The sequence below is a fragment of the Coenobita brevimanus genome, chromosome 92 (genome assembly GCF_032717465.1).
Source record: "Coenobita brevimanus isolate Jiangsu-jjx chromosome 92, ASM3271746v2, whole genome shotgun sequence".
Taxonomy (NCBI): Eukaryota; Metazoa; Arthropoda; class Malacostraca; order Decapoda; family Coenobitidae; genus Coenobita; species Coenobita brevimanus.
Window position 1 is genome coordinate 9,351,103 of NC_137045.1, and position 23,278 is coordinate 9,374,380.

Below are 23,278 nucleotides of genomic sequence, written 5' to 3' on the forward strand. Positions count from 1 at the left end.
AGGTCATGTTTCCAGATTCACATTTCAGGGAAAGTAGGATAGAGGCAGGGGATGATGCTGGGGCACTTAACTGCAGCTCTCATCTCTATAACTTTGGCCTTTGAGTCTGTAGCAGGTTGTTCATCCACTCTTCTGGGATACTAGGCCACTGCATCCTTCAGGTTATCAGTTACCATATCTCCTTTGGTGTTACCCTAAGTATTTAACCTATCAACTCACAAAGGGGGGATGGACACCCAAGTCACATGGCACTAGCTACATTCACCAGGATTTAAGCCCTGATGCTACTGGGCTGGCAGCTTTGTAGCCAGCAAAACTGGCCACTCAAGGTACTGTGGCAACTGCATCAAAAAATAACACATGAATAAGCTCCACAAACCACCAAATTATCTAAAAACTTAAACTTTTGCATCTGTAGCTCAATGTTTCAATACAGGTTTCTTTGCAACACCCTGTCAACATCATCATCATAATTTAATTCCATATGTATTTCTTCTTCCTCAGGTCTCTGGTTAATATGGTATATGCTTAGATTTCTAGTGGAGACATGCTGTGCTGTACATTTACCATGAGACACTCATGATTTACAGTACTGTATTAGGAATGGAGAAAAGTTCTTCCATTTAAACCAAAGGACAGTATGACTTCTGTCTTTGCTGTTGGTACCAGATCCACTATGATCCGAAGCAAAACTTCTGGAGAGTACAGAGAAAAGACAAAGGTATTCCCAGGAATGCTTTGCCAGGCCTTGAAGGTATAACAGAATACCATATATATATATATATTTGAACTCCTCTGATGTATATTAGATTTAAAATATAAAATGTTCATCGGGGGGGCGGGGAAGCACAGTGGAGGTGGTCTACAAGAAAGTTATTTACCATAATATACTGTATAATATATACAGTATTATATGTATATCATTAAATCTAGCCTGCATGGCTAGCTTATGGCATGGCCATGAATTATTGCAGTGCTTCCATGAAGCAAACCTAAAAGACCATTGTTGTACAATCTGTCTTTGAGCCCTTTCTAAGGCTAAAGGCGAGGACATTGATGGTCAGTGTTAATCAAAAACCAGCTTAAAGCTCCTGGGAGAATCATAACTACAAGAAAAGTGTTTATGTCTCCTATAATTTCATTAAATCCTAGTGTTCCCATCACTCCTAGTTTCACAAGTTCATCCCTGCCCTCATCTACACCACACACTGTAAGAAGATTTGAACAACACCATAGAAGTACCAGCAGGATGACAGGGAAAGGTGGGTGGCATCCAGGGCCACCACTCACACCAGGCTGTACATCATGCTGCATGGCTGCTGGTACCTCCTCTGAAAAAAAAGAAATAAAAATATTAATTGTCATCTGGTCCTCCTTTCCCACCCTAGGGCAGGGTGAGGAGCAGCAATGTCCAGACAGCCTAAGTTTGCCCAATTCAATGGGCCACGCTTCCATTCACTCATCATTCAAGCCCCTGGAATCCTGGCTTTATCTGATACACCAAAAACATTCACCACATTCTATAGCTTCACAAATGTATATGGCAGAGTCAATCCGGATGCTGTCACATTGAAAAGGGGTGCCAAATCCCTGATCATGCACTTCTCACAACATTCATCCAGCCAGCTTGATCTCTTGTCAGTCTCTTAGCCTCACCGACTTCCATACCTCTCTTCCTCACACACTCATCCACCATATCCTTCCACCTACTTCTTAGCCTACTTCTCCTTCCTCCTTTAAAATGCTCAGATATACCTTTTTCACCACTCTGTTGTTATTCATTCTCTCTACATGGCCATACCATCTCAGTTCACTCTCTTTGATTCTTATGTCCACAGACTTCCTCACTCCACATTTTTCACGAATCACATTATTTCGTATCCTATCCACTCTCTGTACTCCACGTACATTCCTCAGCAGTCCCATCCCTACTGCTCTTACTCTTGACTTTTCATTTTTATGCCACCATGGTCTCACACCCATATGTTAAAGTTGGAACCAAAACTCCTTTATGTAAGCCTCATGTAGCTGCAACACTCAAGCCTCTGTTTCTCATCAAGGTCTTCATAGCTACAGCTACTTTCCTTCCTTGTGTCACACTACTTTCCACTTCCTTTGCATATTTTTCTCTTTTTTTCTATCACTGTACCTGGATATTTGAACTCTCTCACCATTTCCAGTCTCTCTCCATTCACTGTAACATCACACTGGGATTCACCTTCTCTCTCAATAACCATCACTTTACTTTTTTCTACATTTACTTTCAAGGCATGATGCTCACAGACATTAGCAGAACTCTGCACAAGTCTACCAAGTTCTTGTGTGGTATTTGCAAGTAGTACTGTATCATCAGCATAAAACTAATTTGAGATATTCCATCCATTGCCATTCATTACCAACGTCATCTCTCTCTCCATTTCTCGTGTTTTTACTTCTTTCATCACATCACCCCATCCATATATATATTGAACTATGGGGACATCAGTCAACCTTGTCGCATGCCCACACCGATCGTGGACAATTCACATAGATGCCCATTTACCCTTACACATGCTTCACTACCATCGTAAAAACTCTTGACAGCACCTAGCAGCTTACCATCTACACCTTACATGTGCAAAACCTTGCACAGTCCTTCTCCATCTACTTTGTCTTATGCTTTTTTCAGATCCATGAATGCCATAAACACCTTATAGTCCTTCTCACAAGCCCTCTCCACTATCCGTCTTACCACAAATATTTGATCCACACATCCTCTGCCACTCTTAAAGCCACCCTGTTCATCACTCACTGGGACTTCTGATATCCCTCTTACTTTCTCTATAAAAATTCTTCCATATACCTTCCCTACCACTCTCAATAACTTATGCCATGATAATTCTTGCACTCACTTTGCTCACCTTTATTTCTGTACAGGGGTACAATCACAGCCTTTTTTCCACTCTGCTGGCACAGTTTCACTCATCCATGCCTTTTTACACATCTCCAACAAGCACTTCATTCCGCTCTCTCCACCAGACTTAATCATCTCTCCATATACCTCATCAGCCCCAGCTGCTTTCCCATTTTCCAGCCACTTCACAGCATTCCTCACATGTGTGAGTGTCATGTTTACTGGCACTGCATTCCTTCTCTGCACACCCCCAAAACCAATGATGTTTACAGCCGCTCTGCTCTATTCCCATTCATCGGGCTTTCAAAATATTCTTTTCATCTGGTCCTTACGTCATCCCCATGGGTTAATAATATACCGCTTACATCCTTCACACTTTCACATTTCTTTCCGCTGTCACTTATACATTTCCACACCTTTCTGGAATAACTTCCTATTTTCAGAGTACTGTACACTAATTTGCATTCATTTTTCTTCCTAGATCATCATTTACCTCCTTCTTTTTCCTCTTCACTAGTCTCTTTATGTGCTTCTTGCTCTGGAAAGGAGGTTGTACATTTGTAACTCTTATTTCAAACAAAGATGCACATAAAAATACACGGTATAGAGGGAACAGGGATTGTGCTGAAAGGAGCCTGATCGATTATGTACTCATAGGGAGGTTGATGCTGGGAATGGTTGCTGATACGAGGGCCGTGAGATGATGTGGAGGTCTGTCAGATCATATGATTGTGGTATGCAAGATCAAGCTGAGAGGAGTAAGGTGGACAAGGATATAGAGGAACAGTCAGGGAGAAAGGCTGAGAGTTAAGAAGCTGAGGATCAAAGAAATGGCAGATGAATACAGGACCAATTTAGGGGAGGAGTTAGAACCAGGAAATCGGAATGAAATGGATCTGGAGAGCCTGTGGAATACATATAGGGACTGCTTAGTTAGGAATGCTAAAGCAGTGTGTGATGTGGCAAAAGAAACTAAGAAGAAAAGTATGACATTGTGGGATGAAGAGGTTAAGAAAGCAGTGGAGAAAAAGGGGAAGAAGTGGCTTGAGTGGTTAATGGACAGGGGTTCAATTGAAATAAGAACTAAATACAGTACTGATTACTGAAAAATACTGGTAAATTAAAAAAAATACATGGTTTTACAATTATCATAAAAATAAAAAAAAATCAGTGGCTTTACCATTATCATAATCATCATCACCATCATCATGATCTCTCCCACCTATGGATGGAGTGTGTGTGTGTATATACAGTATATATATATATATATATATATATATATGACAGAGGGGAAACTATCAACTGCATCCCCACTTAAATGGGTTTGACACATTCAATTACTATTCAAGTCCCTAGAATACTAGCTCTACCTCACAGGCCTAACCATTTACATTTTTGTCCCTACTGGTACCTTTATAAATGTTCTTTATACTTTATACAAGTACTTCTATATAGACAATTTACCAACTAACATAGCTCCAAGCCCAGATGGAATTCCCCCAATTGTTTTGAAAAAGTGTTCCCCAGAACTTTCCTCTGTTCTAGCTAAATTATTCGGACTATGCGTATGTACTTCTTTATTCTCTAACTCATGGAAAGAAGCCAATATTCACCCAATCCCAAAGAAAGGAAGTTCCTCTGATTACAGACCAATAGCTGTCACATCTTGTCTATCTATCTATCTATCTATTGCCAGACACCTCAATCCCGTTTGGGGTGGCCACAAACAAATCGCCTCCAAGTCGCCCTGTCCCCCGCCATTTCACTGCCCTGCTCCCAACTCACACCCCCCTCTCTCATATACCTCTCCACCCCATCCCTCCATCTCATCCTCGGCCTCCTCCTCCCTCTTCCCCCCTCCGCCTCACTCACATACACTCTCTTCGTCAGTCTTTCACCCTCCATCCTCTCCACATGGCCAAACCACCTCAGTGTGTTCCTCATAACGCTTCCTATCACATCCACATCCACACCACAACGCTCCTTTATATCCTCATTCATCAGCCTGTCTCTCCACGTGACTCCACAGGCTCCTCTTAAATAACTCATTTCCACTGCTCTCACTCTTGACTTGTGTCCTTCCAACAATGTCCAAGCTTCACTTCCATACGTTAGAGTTGGTATCACAATACTGTCATGTAGTAACTTTTTTTTCACTTCCATGCTCACTTCCCTGTTTCTTATAACTGCTTTCAAAGAACCAGCAACCTTTCTTCCCTGCTGTACCCTTTCATGCACTTCACCCTCCAAACCTCCATCCTTACTCATCACACTACCCAAGTACTTAAACGTACTCACATTTTCCAATTCCTCACCATCCAACCTCGCTGTACATTCACTAACTTCGCCTCTCTCAAAGACCATCACTTTACTCTTCCCTACATCATCACCTACATTCACCTTGTCTTGGTAAAGTATTTGAAGCTGTAAGTAATAATCCCAACGTTGCTTAACTTCGCTGATCGGATGGGAAGCGGTGTACTCAACGTGGTATGGCCGTTAAGCAACGTTGGGTCTGGTTAGTACTTGGATGGGTGACCGCCTGGGAACACCAGGTGCTGTTGGCATCCCTACGTGTCAAGTGGGGTTGGTGGAGGATTAGTGCCCCTCCCTGTAAAACAATTAACTCTAAGCCCTTGGCCACTCCGTCTAGGATACATGGCGTCTGGCAATGAATGAATGAATGAAAGTAATAATCACATAGGTAAATACCTTGAATCCCACAACTTACTCAGTGACAGGCAATATGGTTTTCAACACGAAAGATCCACTATTGAAATATGTACACAATCTCCTGACTCGTACCAACCATCAGTCAATTGACCATCATAGAGAAACTCATGCAGTAGCCCTTGACATTTCTAAAGCTTTTGACAGTGTGTGGCACTGTTCCCTGCTATCCAAACTCCCTTGCTATGGACTACCGTCTTTTGTTCCTCTGCTTTCCTCACATCTCTGCGACAGAAAAATATGAGTAAAAGTAGATGATATATATTCCAATTTCCACTCAATTAATGCCGGCGTGCCACAAGGATCAGTTCTGACGCCAACCCTATTCCTAGTTCAAATTAACGGTCTCTTATCTGTCCCATAATCCCACCCATTCATATGCAGATGACTCAACACTTCACAGTTCATTCACACTCAAACACCCATTTACAAAGTTAAATATCTCTAACTCTCAACTCAGTGCGGCCATCTCCACCTATCAAGACTTATCTAAGATTAATGAATGGGGACAAAATAACCCTGTCTCGTTTCAATGCTAGTAAAACCAAATAAAGGTATATACAATTTACTAGTAGACAGATATTGCCAGATTTGTATATTACCTTCAATGCCACTAATATTCCCATCTCCAAAAGTACTGAAATTCTCAGTGTTTCACTTAGCAATGCCCTCAGCTGGACCTCTCATGTCAGATCACTTGCTAAAACTCCCTCAAAGAAACTTGGAATTGGATTATTGTACTGAGTCCGTAACTTCTTCACTGACGAGCAGTTAGCTATAATTAGAGTCACGTGCGTTCTCAGCCTGAATATTGCTCACCCTTGTGGAATGGATGTGGAGAGGTTGCACTAAAACAACTAGACAAAATTCAGAACAGAGCTGTTGGAATTATTAATAACCCTGCTATCATAAATAAACTACCTCCCCTACAAATAAGAAGGAATGTTGCCTCCCTTGCTTTATTTTAGGATACTTTTATGGCAAATACTCAGATGAAGGTGTCACCTCTCCATGCCTTCCCTTGTGCTACATGGGCATCTGGTAGTGCTCAAGACTGGAATGTCACACAGCCATATTGCAGAACTTCTGCCAGAATTCTTTTATTCTCCGAACTGCATCTCTCTGAAACTCGCCTCCCCGGAGTTGTTTACCCCAAACTTCAACCTACAGCTGTTCAAGTCCAACTGTTACAGATATATTTTATGAATGAGGGATGCCAGTAATCTGGTGGATTTTTTTTTTTTTCTTCTTATTCATTTGTTCTTCCTTCCTCTGTTGTTACTAAAAAAAATAAATATATATGCCAGACAAAGTAGCCATGCTTGTATTTAAGTAGTAAGACTTCATTAGTCTCCTTTTTTTATATCCTTTCTTACCAAGTCCATGGTAAACTACAGAAAATTGTATAATAAAGTTCCATCGCTACCTGTACAGATGATCTGCCAATCTCTACCAATCCACAGCATCAGTTTTATGGGAAAAGTTGTGAAATTTTGGAACACATGCGTGACTTTATATGAGGACTGCATGTGTTTTGAATGCTGTCTTGTATTTTTGTGGTTGCATATCTTGAGGTGATATATGCAACCACAAAAATAATTAACAAATCCTCATCAGAGGACTCCTTGTAATCAAGACTCGTATTTTTGTTGGTTATGGGGTTTTGTAACATGCTTTCCTTTGTAGTTTCTCTAGCACATTACACATTATTAATTGCTTCTATGTTAACTGTAGCTATTTAGTATCAATACAGCATGTGGAGTTACATGGAGAGACAGACTGACAAATAAGGAAGCGAAGGAGTGTTGTAGTGTGGCTGTGGATCCAATAGAAAGCGTTACGAGAAACACACTGAGATGGTTTAGCCATGTGGAGATGATGGAGGGTGAGAGACTAACGAGAGGAGTGTATGTGAGCAAGGTGGAAGGGGGCAAGGGAGGGGAAGGTCAAGGATAAGATGGAGGGATGGAGTGGTAAAGGTATACAGTATGAGAGTGGGGGGTGTAAGCTGGGAGCAAGGCAGTGAAATGGCGGGGGACAAGGGGCCATGGAGGGAATTTGTCTGTGGCCACCCCTCATGGGATTAAGGCATCTGGCAACAGGTAGACAGTTTTGAAAAATGGCATGGAAGAGAATAACTACACCAAAGGCAGAAACATAATGGTACAAAAGAGGTACTATAGCAAATTTATTTTCACCTGACAAGAACCTCCGACTCCTTTCAACTCAGTTGGTTGCTAAGTGAAGGAAGACTGGAGGGTCAACTTCACTAGTAACCAAGGAGACATTCCTACCTCATAACTAAGGCTCATCAGATTTCCTGCAACCATTAGTTAGCTACTGTATTGAAGAAGTGGAAGTGGCTCAAATCTGCCAGGTGAAAACAAACAGACTAGAGTGAGCTTCTTTAGCCAATGAGAATGTGACCCAAAGTTCTGGGGAACAAGTGAGTAAGGTGCCCGACCATCCAGCACATGTATGATGACAGAGGCAGGTTTGGCAAGATCTGGAGCACAGGTGTAATTGCCGGCATCCTTTCGGGTGGCCCGAGTAACTAGCAGCCAGCTGGTGCCTGCTCGTTTGTCAGTCACAACCTGCACACCTCCCCGACCACCAGAATTAATTCTCTCCACACCCACGCTACCTTGGAGGAGACAGAGAAAGAAGGGAAATGAAATCAGGGAAAGTATAACAAGGAAAGAAATATTAGGTACTATACAGGATATGGTAGATACAGCCAGTTAACATGCTGAAATTATTTTTTAATCAAAATTGTGCACAATCTATTCTTATGCTACCCATCAAGAAGTTTATCAAGAAATAAATGATACTACGGCACTGATATATAGTGTATTGTTCTATGTGCTGAGATAATCTAACTGAATTGAAAGTATTTTCAAACTAGCAAGGTACCAAAATGGGAGCTGAACTGCTATGTAACAAGGATATAGAGGTGCATATGCTAGCAACCATAACACTGAACTTGGCGATATGGTGGTGATGGTTGGAGAGGGAGAGAAAGGCCTACAATGTGTCGTGGTTTTAACAAGAATAATGAATTCTTTCAAGGAAGGAAAACATCACAACATTAATACTACACTGAATGATCAAGGTGGTAGATGGTGGCAACCATTATCCACTTACTTGATGTAGTGCTGCCTACTTCTTCCTTCACCTTTATCTTCTTTTTTCTGTGTCTGCCCTCCTCTCTCCCTACTTCTCCCAGCCTTCCTGTCACTTTTTATTACTCATCTTTCCACCTGAAGCGGTTCTATACTGAACGGCAAGCCTATTGGTTTCCTGTAACTCGGGAAACCATTCACAATGCAGGGTGGTAATCATATAACCAAACTGCAGGATGATGTGGAGCCTAGTATGGTGCCCATGTTACCTGGATGGAGATGCAAATGCAGTATCTACCTGCGAACCAAGCCTCCACATTTTTCCCTGCACCTCACTGTGGCAAAACACCTTCCACCACAAGGGAACATCAGTTCACTGCACAAGAAGGCCCTGAATGGTGGTTGTTTGCCTACAGTTGATGGGTCTGCTCAGTCAGATAGACTAGGGAAACTCAACAAATACTGAATGGTCAGGTAATGAAGCATAAGGCCCTCAGACAGTACTTCTTTGATTTTCCCTGGAATGATTATTGCTTCCATGGCTGGGAACCATCTGAATGTGCCTTGCGCATTACGGAGGTTATTCTTTCAGACATGAAAGCACACATTCCTTACTCATATCCTTTGACCAATGCAAGAAAGTCTTGGTTTAATCAGGCTTGTTCTAATGCTGTCCGCAACAAGGAGAGGGCCTATAAGAGGTGCCAGAGCCAACCCACCCCTGAATCACATTTTTATGTTTCTGCCCAGATTCATGCTAAATCTGCTCTTCGCTCTGCTAATAATAATTTTATCCGTACTAAATGCTCTCAACTCTCCAACTCGAATTCTTCCTGCTCTTTCTGGCACCTTACCAAAAACCTTTCTAACAACTTTACCTCATCATCCTTCCCTCCTCTTTTCTACTCTTATGGCTCTGCAGCTATTTCTTCTGATAAAGCAGATCTCTTTGCTCAGACTTTCTCCTCCAATTCCACCTTAGACGATTCTGGTGCTGTTCCTCCATCACTTCCCCCCTCTGACTTCCTCATGGCTGACATTACAATTTCTTCAGCTGATGTATTTTCTGCCATCACTGGCCTCAATACTAACAAGGCATATGGGCCTGATGGAGTCCTTCCTGGTGTCCTCAAGAATGGTGTTCCCGTGCTTACAACCTGCCTAGGTAAACCCTTTCGCCTTTGTCTTTCAACTTGTACCTTTCTTTCTTGCTGGATGTTTGCTCTCAATCAGCCAGTCCCAAAGAAGGGTGACCATTCCCAACCCTCTAACTATCGTCCAATTGCTTTAACATCTGTGTCTCAAAAGTTTTTGAGTCTGTTCATAACAGCTTCTTTCCTATCACAACCTTCTTTCTGATCGTCAGTCTGGGTTCCGTCAGGGACGCTCCACTGGTGATCTTCTCACCTACATTTCAGACTCCTGATCCTCCTCCTTTCGGGACTCTGGCGAAAGCTTTGCCACTGCACTTGACATCTCTAAGGCTTTCGATCGAGTCTGGCATAAATCTTTAATTTCCAAACTGCCCTCTTACGGTTTCTATCCTTCTGTCTGTGCCTTCACCAAAAGCATTCTTTCTGGTCGTTCTACAGCCGCTGTTGCAGACAGCCATCGTTCTTGTCCTAGATCTATCAAGATCTATCAACAGTGGTGTTCCTCAGGGCTCTGTCCTATCACCAACTCTATCTATCTATCTATTGCCAGACGCCTCAATCCCGTTTGGGGTGGCCACAAACAAATCGCCTCCAAGTCGCCCTGTCCCCCGCCATTTCACTGCCCTGCTCCCAACTCACACCCCCCTCTCTCATATACCTCTCCACCCCATCCCTCCATCTCATCCTCGGTCTCCCCCTCCCTCTTCCCCCCTCCACCTCACTCACATACACTCTCTTCGTCAGTCTTTCGCCCTCCATCCTCTCCACATGGCCAAACCACCTCAGTGTGTTCCTCATAACGCTTCCTATCACATCCACATCCACACCACAACGCTCCTTTATATCCTCATTCGTCAGCCTGTCTCTCCACGTGACTCCACAGGCTCCTCTTAAATAACTCATTTCCACTGTTCTCACTCTTGACTTGTGTCCTTCCAACAATGTCCAAGCTTCACTTCCGTACGTTAGAGTTGGTATCACAATACTGTCATGTAGTAACTTTTTCACTTCCATGCTCACTTCCCTGTTTCTTATCACTGCTTTCAAGGAACCAGCAACCTTTCTTCCCTGCTGTACCCTTTCAAGCACTTCACCCTCCAAACCTCCATCCTTACTCATCACACTACCCAAATACTTAAACGTACTCACATTTTCCAATTCCTCACCAACTCTCTTCCTTTTATTCATCAATGATCTTCTAAGCTGTACATCTAACTCTATCCACTCGTATGCTGATGATTCCACCCTTCACCTTTCACTTTCCATTCGGTTCCCTCATTGTCCATCTCAGCAGTTACTTCAGTAAAGAAAGGATGAGGCTATGGCACACCTAATGTCAGACTTGGCCCATATCTCTGACTGGGGTAAAAATAATCTTTTTAATGCATCAAAGACTCAGTTTCTACACCTATCAACCCGACAAAATCTTCCACAGGAGTACCCACTAATGTTTAATAATATCCAGCTCAATCCTGCATCATCCTTGAACATGCTTGGGGTTTCATTCACTCGGAATTTATCTAGGAAAGATCATATTACATCTCTTGTAAAATCTGCTTCCAAGAGATTAGGTGTGCTACGTCAACTCTATACCTTCTTTATCCCTGCACAGTTGTTGACTTTAGAAACGGTTTTTTTTCGCCTCTGTGTAGAGTACAACTTTCATGTGTGAGGAGACTCTCCACATACAGCTCTTCTCAATAAGGTTGAGTCAAAGGCTTTTCATCTCATTAACTCTCCTCCTCTTACTGGCTCCCTTCAACCTCTGTCTCTTTGCCACACTGTTGCCTCTATCTCTTTTCTATAGCTACTTCAATGGTCACTGCTCCTCTGAACTGTCTGCTTGCATCCCTCCACCTCTATGACGGGCATGTAGCACCTGTCTAACAACAAACTCTCATCCCTTTTCTGTCCAACTCTCTAATGCAAGAGTTAACTGTTATTCCCAGTCCTTCATTTATGCAACAGGTCAACTCTGAAACTGTCTCCCTCTGTCTGTATTTCCTACTTCCTACGGTCTCCAGTCTTTCAAACGCAGTGTGTCCAGGCATCCCAAAATGAACGAATCTTGAATTTGGCTCTTTTGTATTGCTTTTGTTCTTTTCTTGGAAGGAACTGTTTTGCGGGCTCCTAGCCATTGGTTCCTTCTTCCTCGCATTAAAAAAAAAGAAAATACTGGATATCATGTTCTCATGTTCTATACAAGATTTTATGAAAAAGGTTTTATTCTATGAGTATATTAGTGTGTGGCCTGTATACAGTAGAATGAATTTGTCAGCTGTTCTCTCTGACATGGTGATATGAAATGTATGGCATGTAGGAAGACTGCTGGGTCTTTGGGAACAGGCTACCAAGTGTATGCCCCTACCTGGACTCAAGAAAAAAAATGTGTAGTGTGGGAGTAATATCTATTTGATCCATAATATATTAATAAAAACTTTACATCAAATGTTAAAATGTTACCTTCTGAGCTGACTGTCCAGTTTCCCACAATTTACAGTACCACATGTAGGAAAAAAGTTTCTGTTAGAAAAACACTTATAGCATATAATGAGGGATTTCATGTACCATACATATACTGTACATACTTGCTGGTGCAGCATAGGATGTGTGTGGTGGTGAAAGCGGCGTGTGGTACCACGTGACTGGGGTGCGGGGGTTCACTGCACCCACCACCAGGCAGCTCACATTGATGTCACTCCCAGCCTTCATGTACACACGATCACCTCCTTCAATCACAGCTTCTGCCACTGGTAAAAATAACATTATTTGACTCTTCAACCTGATGACATATATCTTTAGCTTATTATTGCTACTCTCTGATGATACTGTTAATGCTGGAGATACCATATGTATTGATGGAATAATCTCCTTTAACCCCTTCACAGACTGATTTATCCCCCTCAGCTGAATAGTCACCTCATGGTAGCAAGAACTAAATAAAAAACACATCATTTGAATTGAAGGGGTTAAGACTTCAAACACTACCATAAGTGCACCCACTTTTAACGTGTACATTATGTGTATCTGAGTGTACTGTATCTGTATTGGAATACTTTATTACACACTAACGACTGTACAAAACATGACCTCTGCACTTCTTCTATCACAGAATATGCTGCAAGTATGAATGGAAGCTAAAGAATGAATACCACAGTACAGTACATTACATTAATAACTACATTAATAACTATGATGAAACCTAACAACTTAATATCAGCATGGGGGAACTGAACCCAGGTAACGAGACATTAGTCCATTACATAAACCACAGTCAAGAAAAGTACTCCACTTACTTACTTGACTGTGGAGATTTTTGTGCACCTCACTGCATTTTTTTTTTTTTTTTCTCCACTGATAAGTCGATAAGTTCTGAATAAACTCTATGAAATGGACATGGCAATGTACAGCAACACAAACACTGGAGGCCTCCACTGAGGATACTATTTTCTGATCATTCCCAGATTTGCCTGGACCCAGAGGCTATTCTCAAGATTTATGGATAAGGACACTGGCCAGCTCATCCATGGATCATACAACTGAACCACACTGTACTACCAGTACCAAGTCTTGCTTCATAGTCATCATTGCTCAGTGGTAGATCTAGTGGAAGAGTTCAGGGTCTACCCCCCTCCCCCCTTTAATCTGTGGCAACTTTTTCCTGCAAAAAGTAAACAGAATTACTGACTGAAAAGCAGCTATAAAAAACATGTTTAAAGATTCCTTAGAGCTACTGGAAATGGGATATGCTATGAAATACTGAAAAGCTGGGAAGACATGTTAACAGAATTGTTCCTAACAATTTTTCTGATGATGAAGAACAGGAAAGAGTACAAAAACAATTATTCTCTACAGGGTACAATGAGGGATGGTAACATGAAGACCACTGAGGAGCTGGTGTGCTCAAATATGTGTGATACGTAATGCATAAGCTAAAATCGTGGTGAACAGAAAAAGACTCCTGAAAGGCTGGTTAGCAGAGAACACCGTCCAGATAGTAAGAAGCAAAGGCGTATGAATTACATTTTTAATCACAAACGAAAAATGATTGTGTAATACTTAGATGAGAGTAAAAAGTTGTATACACCACTCATGACACGGCACACAGGTAAGTTCTATGGCACCCTCACCCACAACACTGAGAGTGAAGCGCCTAGAGATCATGGGCCGCGTAGACACCTGACACTTGTAGCTGCCTGAGTCCTCTATGTGTGGTGCCTCCAAGTGCAGTGTCCAAAAAGGTGAGCCAGGCACATGCAGTGCTTTGAAGCGACCCTCAGAGGTGAAGGTGAAGTTACCTGTCGTCAGCACATGTAGATCTCGCCACCTGATCCATGACACCTGATGGATGGAAAGAGAAGAGGAAGACTGAGAACACGGTATAAATAGCAGAACTCGAATTTTCATGTGCTGTGGCAGCTTTCTGGCATCTCTTCCTGAGTGGTTATTCTGCATAAAAAGCTTAACATTCCCTCTTATTTCACTCATGTACTGTATTTCATATTAGATAAATTGCATAATCAAAAGACAAAAGAATAATGATATGTATGCAGAAATAAACTGGTCAGGAAGATGTCTAGGAAGCCTCCTTTACTGATGTGAACTTCATCCACCGTGAGAAGTATATGAGGAAGAGAATAACATTGGGTGACAGGAACAGTGGTATGATGAGCAGGTATGTGTGGGGGAACAGATGATTCAAACAGGGGACGTATGACAAATAATCAGGCAGGTGTGGAGAAAGGATGGGATAAGGGGTAGGTCTATCTATATACCTAGGCTGCTTCCCCCAAGGAAGGGGAGATAGCCGAGACAGGACGACACACTCCCAATTTACTCATCCGCTCAAACACATTGATTTGCATCTTAGCCCCAAAGGGGAGCAGGGACAGATCCTCACCGCACGAGGGTCAACTGCGCAGTGCAGTCAGTGACATCCGCAGCAGGGCCCGACAGCAGAGCTGGTTTACCCCTGCCACATCATAATAGACCCATCCCCTTACCCACACCTGACCTGATTATCTAAGACCAAATGCGGGAGAATATCCCCTCAGGGCTGTGTCATCATTTATTCATTCACAATTTCTCTCCATTTATTTCTGTCATGCACAGCCACTCTTCCTTACTCAACAGACATCCCTCTCGCATCCAACGCTCTCTTCACAATGTCCATCCATCCTATTTGTGGTCTTCCTCTCAGCCTTGCACCTCTCACATCAGATCTAGTTATCTTTTTCACCAATCGCTCATTATCCATTCTCTCCACATGCCCAAACCATCACAACACCCTCTGCTCAACTTGATGAGCCATCGCCATAACAACTCCAGTTCTCCTTCGCACTTCACCATTTCTCACTCGATCCATAAGCATCACTCCACACGTACTCCTCAGACACCTCATCTCCATTGCATTCAAACTTTTCCTCTCTGCTACACCCATATTCCATGTTTCAGCCCCATATAATGCAGTCGGTACCACAACACCCTCATACAGGCTTCTCTTTACATCCATTCTAAGCGAATGACATCTAAACGCTTTTTTCATTCCTCCCAGCACCTTCCCTACTTCATTCATTCTAAACTTCACTTCTGCATCTGTTCTTCCATCCACAGCAACATGTGACCCTAAATACTTAAAACACTCTACCTCCTCAAGCAACTCACCATTCAAAACTATATTCATCCTCCTACCATCTATCGACCTCGTACACTTCATCACTTTACTCTTATTCTCATTTACTTTCAAATTCCTCCTATCACACACCCTTCCAAACTCCTCTACCAACTGTCTCAATCTCTCCTCTGAATCAGCCACCAGTGCAGTATCATCTGCAAACAACAGCTGCTTCAGATTCCACTTTCTACTGTACCATCAACATTCACCAGACTCAGACCTCCACCTAAAACTCTTGCATTCACCTCCCTTATAACACCATCCATAAAAATATTAAACAACCAAGGTAACATCACACATCCCTGCAGCAGCCCCACTCTCATGGGAAACCAATCACTCACGGTATTTCCCACTCTTACACACGCTCTGCTATTTACATAAAAACTTTTCACTCCTTTTAGTAACCTACCATCAAGTCCATACAATCTTAAAACAGTCCACAAAGCCTCCCTATCAATTCTATTTTATGCTTTCTCTAAATCCATGAATGCCCAGAACACATCCTTGCCTATAGCTAAATACTTTTCACACACTTGTCTCACAGCAAACATTCTGATCCACACATCCCATCCCTCTCCTAAAGCCACACTGCTCATCACCAATCACTCCCTCTGTACCCTCTAACTCTCTTAATTAACACTCTACCATACACCTTACCTACAACATTCAACAGACTTATACCCCTAAAGCTATATAGTACATTCATACTTATCACCCTTGTCTTTATACAACAGAACCACAAAAGCCCTAGCCCAGTCAGTTGGCACCATACCTTGCACAAAGCACACATTCAACAATCTTACTAACCAGTGAACAATAGTCGCTCCACCACCTTTCAGACATTCCACAGCACACCCATCCATACCTGCAGCTTTCCCTTTTTTCATCTCCTTTACTGTCTCTTGCACTTCCTCCTTCATGATCAAAGAATCATTCAACTCTCCCAACACATTTATTCCTTGCACCCTTCCATCTTATGGAAAAGACAGGGAACAACATGAGCGGCAGGAAGGGAGGGGTGGAAGGAGTGGGGGAACCAGGAGGGGAGGTATGAAGGACAAGTGTCAAGGGGACTAGAGATACAAACTGGGGTGGAAGGAAAGGTATGTTCGAAGGTGTGGAAGGGACAGCAGGGGAAGTACGGGGTTAAGTGCAGGTAAATAATTAGGGGTGGAAATAGCAGGGGTGGTTCAGTATGCAGTGTATGTGTGGGAATGAGGACAGGTGTGTAGGTAAGGAAAGCGTGGAATGAAAGGTAAGAGTGGGAGTGAAGCAAGGATGCATGAATGGCAGGTGTGAAGGTAAGGCAGGGGTTGTATGAATGGTGGGTGTGGAGTGAGGCTGGAGTGGTATGAATTGTAGGTGTGAGTAAGGAAAGGATGGTATGAATGGTAGGTGTGAGGGTGAGACTGGAATGGTGTGACTGGTAGGTGTGGGAGTGAGGCAAGGATGATACAAAAGGTAGGTGTGAGGATGAGACAGGGATGGTATGACTGGTAGATGTGGGGATGAGACAGAGATGACATGAATGGTAGGTGTGAGGTTGGTATGAATAGTAGACGAGCGGTAAGACAAGGAAGGTAAGTGCGGGGGTATGGTATGGATGGTAAGAATGACGGGTCCCAGGAGGGATGCAAGTGAAGGTAAGGAATGGGAATATGACGCGAGCCAAAGGTTAGCATTAAAAATTGCTGTGACATTTGAAATAAGATAATTCAGGTTTTTCATTTTTTTTTAGGTCCCTTCAAGTGTATCAAATCCATTCAAGTTAACAAAGACTGATTTAAATTCTGTCTACTGTAGAGTATGGTGGAGTGTGCCCTAACTCGGATCTAACGGATCAGCAGTTAAGATGAGGAACGTGATCTTAATTCTGTCTTAATTCTACCCGCAGCAATTTTTCACAGGCAAGGTGGGATCTGATGGAGTGATGAAAGTATGCTGTCCCGGTGGGTGTAATATAATCTTTTATTAAATTTTGACCTTAATTTTGAGTTCTTGTTTCAGCATCAGAGGAATATGCAAATTACTAAATATGAGAAAGAGAGAGAGAGAGAGAGAGAGAGAGAGAGAATAGCAATACCAAACTCTGGCTTTAAGGACGCCAGAAGATTTACATTTAATGAAAGAATGTTATTCTCCCAAAGTATTCTCTCTCTCTCTCTCTCTCTCTCCTTTCTACATACCTCCCTCATGTCTTCCCTCCCTCTCTCTCTACAACTCTTCCCTCCTTTTTTACATCTTTTCATCCACTTTTTCTCTCCCTCCTACCCCTAACTTCTATCCACCTATCTGCATCACATTTAGAATCTCATCTTCACACAATCTTTTTACCTTCCTTCCTCATCTTCCTCTCTTTATTTCCTCCCAAATCTCTCCTTTATTCTCCTTTCTTAGGCATCCTAACAATACTTTCTTTTCCTTACTCTACTTCACCCTTCCTATTCCTTCCTCTCTTCTCTTTCACAGCTTCCTCACTTCCTCAACTTCCATTTTCTCTCTTCATTTGTCTCCCTTGATAGCCTTCTCCTTTCTCCCTTCCTGCCTTTCATCCCCCCTTATTTCTCCTCTCCCTCCCTCTCTCATCCTCTTTCTCAGCTTCCTCTCTGTCTCCTCACTTCTCTTTTCATACCCTTCATTTGCCTCCCTTCTTCCTTCCTTTTCTTCATACTCCCTTACTTCTCCCCTCTTTCCTTCCTTCCTTCCTTCCCTCCCTCCTTTCCTTCCTCCCTCCCTCCTCTTCCTCCACAACAAAAGCAGTCACTAGCCCCTCCCTCCCCACCTCTCCTGCTTCCATAATTACATTCATAATATAATCAAACATAATTAATCGCGTGTGTACATTTACATATCATTTTACCCGCTCCTTTAGCCCAGGCGGGTTATTGGAGGGGTGGGGGGAGGAAGAACGGTGATGTATTGAGATCAGAGGAGGAGGAGGAGGAGAAGGAGGAGGATTGCGATGACGACGATGATGATGATGATGAGAGCCAAAGCCGGCACAAAAAAGTGAGAACAACCAAGCTGTGCAGAAATGCTATCCCGGCAGCCTTGTAGGAAAAGATGAAAAACAAATAGCAATAAAGTGCACTCTATTCTAATATGCATGACAATAATATGGTGTGGTGTGAAAACGGATAAGCGATACAGATACGGAGAGAGAGAGAGAGAGAGAGAGAGAGAGAGAGAGAGAGAGAGAGAGAGAGAGAGAGAGAGAGAGAGAGAGAGAGAGGTATACAGGGAAGGAAGGAAAGAGACGAAACAGAGGGGGAGAAAAAGGAAAAAGAAAGGAGGAAGGAGAGAAAAAGATGAAAATGGAAAGAGGGGAAAAGAGAGGGGGAAGAACAGGAGGGAAGCAGGACTAGAGAGACGGGGAAGGATGGAGGGAATGAATAAGGAGGAGGGAAGACAAAGAGAAAAGAAAGGCAGCCTGGGAAAGAAGAGAAGAGAGAAAAAGGGAAAGAGGAAGAAGGAAGGGAAGGAGGACAAAGAAGGAAGGATAACAATCTGCAAAAGAGGAGAGGAGAGAGAGGAGGCAGGAAGGAGGGAAAAGGAAGGATGGGAGGCAACCTGGAAAGATGAAAGAGAGGAGAAAGGAAGGAGGAAGGAAAAAGAAGGAAAGAAAGCAAGCAGGGACTGAAGGAAGGAAACAGAGAGGAAGGAAGCAGGGAGGACGAGCGAAGATGGATGAAGGAAGGAAGGTAACCTGGCAAAAAAAATAAATAAATAAATAAAAGACTGGGACGGGGTAGTTTAGGAGAGGACGACTGTCAGGGAGAAAAAAAGGAACATACTGAGACGGGGGAAACAGACTGACGGAAAGAATAAGGGTAGAGGATTTGAAATTGGGGGAGTCTAGGGTAGGAGAAAGAGTAAGTAAAAGAGAACTGGCGTATTAGGGAAAAAAAATGGGGGGGGAGGGTTAGGACGAGGAAAATGGACTGGTATGGGGAGAGAGAGAGAAAAAAAAAAGGGGTACTACGGGGAAATGAGTGGGTGTGTGTGTGGGGGTGAAGAGGGGTAGGGGCGGGGAAGCAGGTTGGGTGTGAGGAGAAAGAGGGTGAGGGTTGTGAAATAAGGTGTGTGTGTGGGGGGGGGGATTTTAGGTGGGGGTGGGGGAGTGAGGAAAGAGGATGGAGGTGTGGGAAAAGAGGGAATGTGGGGAAAACGGGTGGAGGTTTGGGGAAATAGGGTGGAGGTGTGGGGAAAGAGGGTGGAAGTGTTGGGAAACCGGGTGGAAGTGTTGGGAAACCGGGTGAAGGTGTGGGGAAAGAGGGTTGGGGTGTAGGGAAAGAGTGTGGTGGTGCGGAAAAAGAGGGTGGGGGTGGAGGCGGTGGAAAAATGGGTGAGAGATGGAAAAAATGGACATGAAAGCGGAAAAAGGGTGACAAAAAACTAACAGAGGGCGAGATGAAGAGCGGTAAAAATGGGGGTAAGACGGTGGGGAGGGCGATGGAAGAGGACAGTTGTGGGGGGAAAACTGACAGGAGGGAGGGGAAAGAGAGCGAGAGCCAGGGAAAGAGGAAACGGTGTGTGTGTGTGTGTGTGTGTGTGTGTGTGTGTGTGTGTGTGTGTGTGTGTGTGTGTGTGTGTGTGTGTGTGTGTGTGTGTGTGTGTGTGTGTGTGTGTGTGCGCGCGCCCGTGCGTGCGTGTGCGTGTGTGTGTGTGTGTGTGTGTGTGTGAGAGAGAGAGAGAGAGAATGGGGAGGAGAGGGCAAAATGGACGTGAGTGTATAGTTTTGGAAGAGAGGCGGGGAAACAGAGTGGGGGTATGAGGAAAGAGGGATGAGGAGCTTGGGGAAAGGACGGGAAATGGCGAAAATAGGCGGGATGAGAGGCTGGAGAGATAGGACGGGGACGGACAGAGACAGTGGGAGGAGGTGGGAGAGGGGAGGGAGAATGATCAGACTTTGAGGGTGGAGGAAACAGGTGGGAGTAGGGAGAGGCTAGGTATGCTTAAAAAGAGCAGGGTGTGGGAAAAGAGGGGCAGAGGACAGATAATGAAAGCGGGAAGAGAGAGAGGGTGGGGAGGGGGAAAAGAGTGAGAAATGGGAAGGAACGGGTGGGGCATGTACGCGGGTAGGCTACGTGAGGAAAAGACTAAATGGGGACAAAGGGAAAAGAAAGAATGGAACAGGGGAAATTAGGTGGGGAGAAGTAGGTATAGAAAGTGGGAAATAGGTGGTGAAAGTGGGGAAAAAGCGGGGTTGGGGAAACAAGATAGGGCAGGCGAGGGAAAGAGTGGGGAGTGCGGGGAAGTGGATGGTGGAGAGGAAAAAGAGGGCGAGAGTGTAAAGTTGGGCCGCCTGTCAAACTAAGTGAGCACTCCAGTCCTCTGCTGCACGGGGAGTGGGGGACTAGGAGGGGACTGGGAGGATTGGGGACTGGGAGGACTGGGGAACTTGGTAACAGGGACTGGGGATGAAGAAAGAACTGGAAGACTGGGGATTAGGAGGGGACTGGGGCATCGGGGACTAGGAGAAAACTTGGGGACTGGGTTCTTGGGGATTTGGGACTAGAAAAACAGGAGAGGACTGGGGGAATGAAAGATGGGAGGGGCCGGAGGGGGGGGAGTAAAGACTAATAGAGGATGGAGGGGCCTAGGGATAAGGAGAGAACTGGGGGTCTAGGGGATTGGGAGACTGGAAGGAACTGAGAAGAATGTACAGTACAGCATATGCCTGTCACAATATATGTATATGACGCTGCAGCAGAAACAGTAGCATACAAATTAATGAATACATCACAGTATACAGGTCACAGAATAGTCACAGTATAAATCAGGGTGTATGTCACAATACATGTCACGATGTATATTATATCAGAGTAACTCATAGCATAAAAATCAGTGTATATAATGAAGGCAATGTATATATGAATTGTCAAAGTACATAAGTAACGGTGCATATAAGGTCGCAAGATAAACCAGTTATGATATCAAAGGAAGTATTATGCAAACACCCTCACTACCATACGTCCTTCCCAAGCAGAACGAAATCGTCTGGCGATTGGAATATTATAAAATATATCACGGTACTGAAGGGGTTTATGATCACAGCAAGCACATGACGTGATACGGATGACGTCACGAAATGCAAGACGTGCCGCAAAGATTGGCGTCACAAACTAAACTACTTGATGCTGGCAGAATAAATAGGTTGTCAGAATAAAACTAGACTTCTACGTGGTAAAAAAAGGTTTGTGTTAACCTTAATAAATCAATTGATATTTTCTGGTAATTTATTCATGCTACCTCCAGACGATTATGTGAAGTTTAGTGGATAGGTTTTGCGGTGAAGGGGTTAGTGAGGGCCATTTCCAACCCCCCCTAGTTCAAAATGTGTCTCAACTGAATAAAATCATCTAGAAGTAGCAAGAATGAAACACACACACACACACACACACACACACACACACACACACACACACACACACATATATATATATATATATATATATATATATATATATATATTTTTTCATCACCAATACATTATGTGGTTAGGTGTTTAATTATGAGTTACAGGTAATAAATCCATCCTCTCACCTGTCCATTATAACACCTGTGTCCATTACGTGCTCAGGTACGAAATTATGAGCTCAGGTTAAGAAATTATGAGCCCAGGCAATGAATCATAAGTTCGGGTAATAAATAATATGCTCAGGTAAGAAATTATGAACTCAGGCAATTAAATGATCTCAGATAAGAAATCATGAACTCAGGTAAAAGGTATTTTCTGATATATATCCATCCTCTCACTTGTGTCCATTATGAGCTCAGGTACAAGTACTCTTTTCTTCCACCTGTGTATCATTATACATCTCACCTGTCCAATTTGAACTCCCTATCTCACCTGTTCATTAAGAATATCATCTGTGTCCACTACGAGCTCGGCTAAATTATAAGCACATAATGATGTGCATGATGCGCTTCCCTTTCTCACCTGTCCGTCGCCAATGTTCCTGACGCCACAGGTGAGGTTGACGGGTCTGCCCCATGAGGTGGTGACGGAGGTGGGGGTGTTGAGGAAGTAGGGGCAGGTGGAACAGGACTCACGACCCCCTACGTGTTCATCCTCTGTGGGGGAACGACGAGATTAAGGAGTGTACAGCAGTGGGGATGATAGCAAAACGAATAGAGGAAAAGCATAATAAATAACCAGTAACTTCTTTAAAAACACATGAAAAATAAAATATATACCGTATATAGATATTTATATGTGACATATATTATACATACATACATAGAGAGAGAGAGAGAGAGAGAGAGAGAGAGAGAGAGAGAGAGAGAGAGAGGTTAGCATTCTCTATGAAACAGGTAACTTACACTATTTAATACTCACACGGAATGGTACACACACACACACACACACACACACACACACACACACACACACACACACACAAATTTTATATCTATCTCTCTATCTATCTATCTATGAGACGAACAATACTACGCCATTTCCAACTCAAACGGGATGGGAAACGGCCGCAGCAAACGAGGAAGGGGGAAGTTCGTCTTCTCTCACATAAGTTCATTAGCAACTCGCACAACCACAGGACAATCACAAAAGCACTTTCACCTTTTTACCGCACAGTCCTCACATGTATAGCAAGAGTTAACAGATTCTCCATACAGTTCCCTCTACCGGCAAACTGCTGCGGGGTCATGGCGATTTTGTTTTGAAAGTACGGTACAGTCCGCA

The 23,278-nt window shown here is 43.4% G+C and overlaps 1 protein-coding gene across 1 annotated transcript; it reads right to left on the reverse strand.

Moving 5' to 3' along the window:
* Positions 1–284: 284 nt before the first annotated feature.
* On the reverse strand, positions 285–23,243 carry LOC145412073 (zwei Ig domain protein zig-8-like). Its single transcript, XM_080281991.1, has 7 exons — positions 23,222–23,243; positions 22,517–22,650; positions 14,030–14,240; positions 12,492–12,649; positions 8,088–8,250; positions 1,243–1,331; positions 285–341 (listed from the first exon to the last, which is right to left on the reverse strand). The coding sequence occupies exons 1-7, from the start codon at positions 23,241–23,243 to the stop codon at positions 285–287; spliced, it is 834 nt and encodes a 277-aa protein (XP_080138117.1).
* Between the last annotated feature and the right edge of the window lie 35 nt (positions 23,244–23,278).

Bases quoted from the DNA above. Each gene is read 5' to 3' on its own strand.
- LOC145412073 (XM_080281991.1), bottom strand. From the start codon at position 23,243: ATGACCCCGCAGCAGTTTGCCG. The intron at 22,651-23,221 runs GTAGAGGGAACT...GTTCCCCCACAG, and splicing joins GACCCCGCAGCAGTTTGCCG to AGGATGAACACGTAGGGGGT. The intron at 342-1,242 runs GTACTTCTATGG...TTTTTGATGCAG, and splicing joins CTTTCCCTGTCATCCTGCTG to TTGCCACAGTACCTTGAGTG.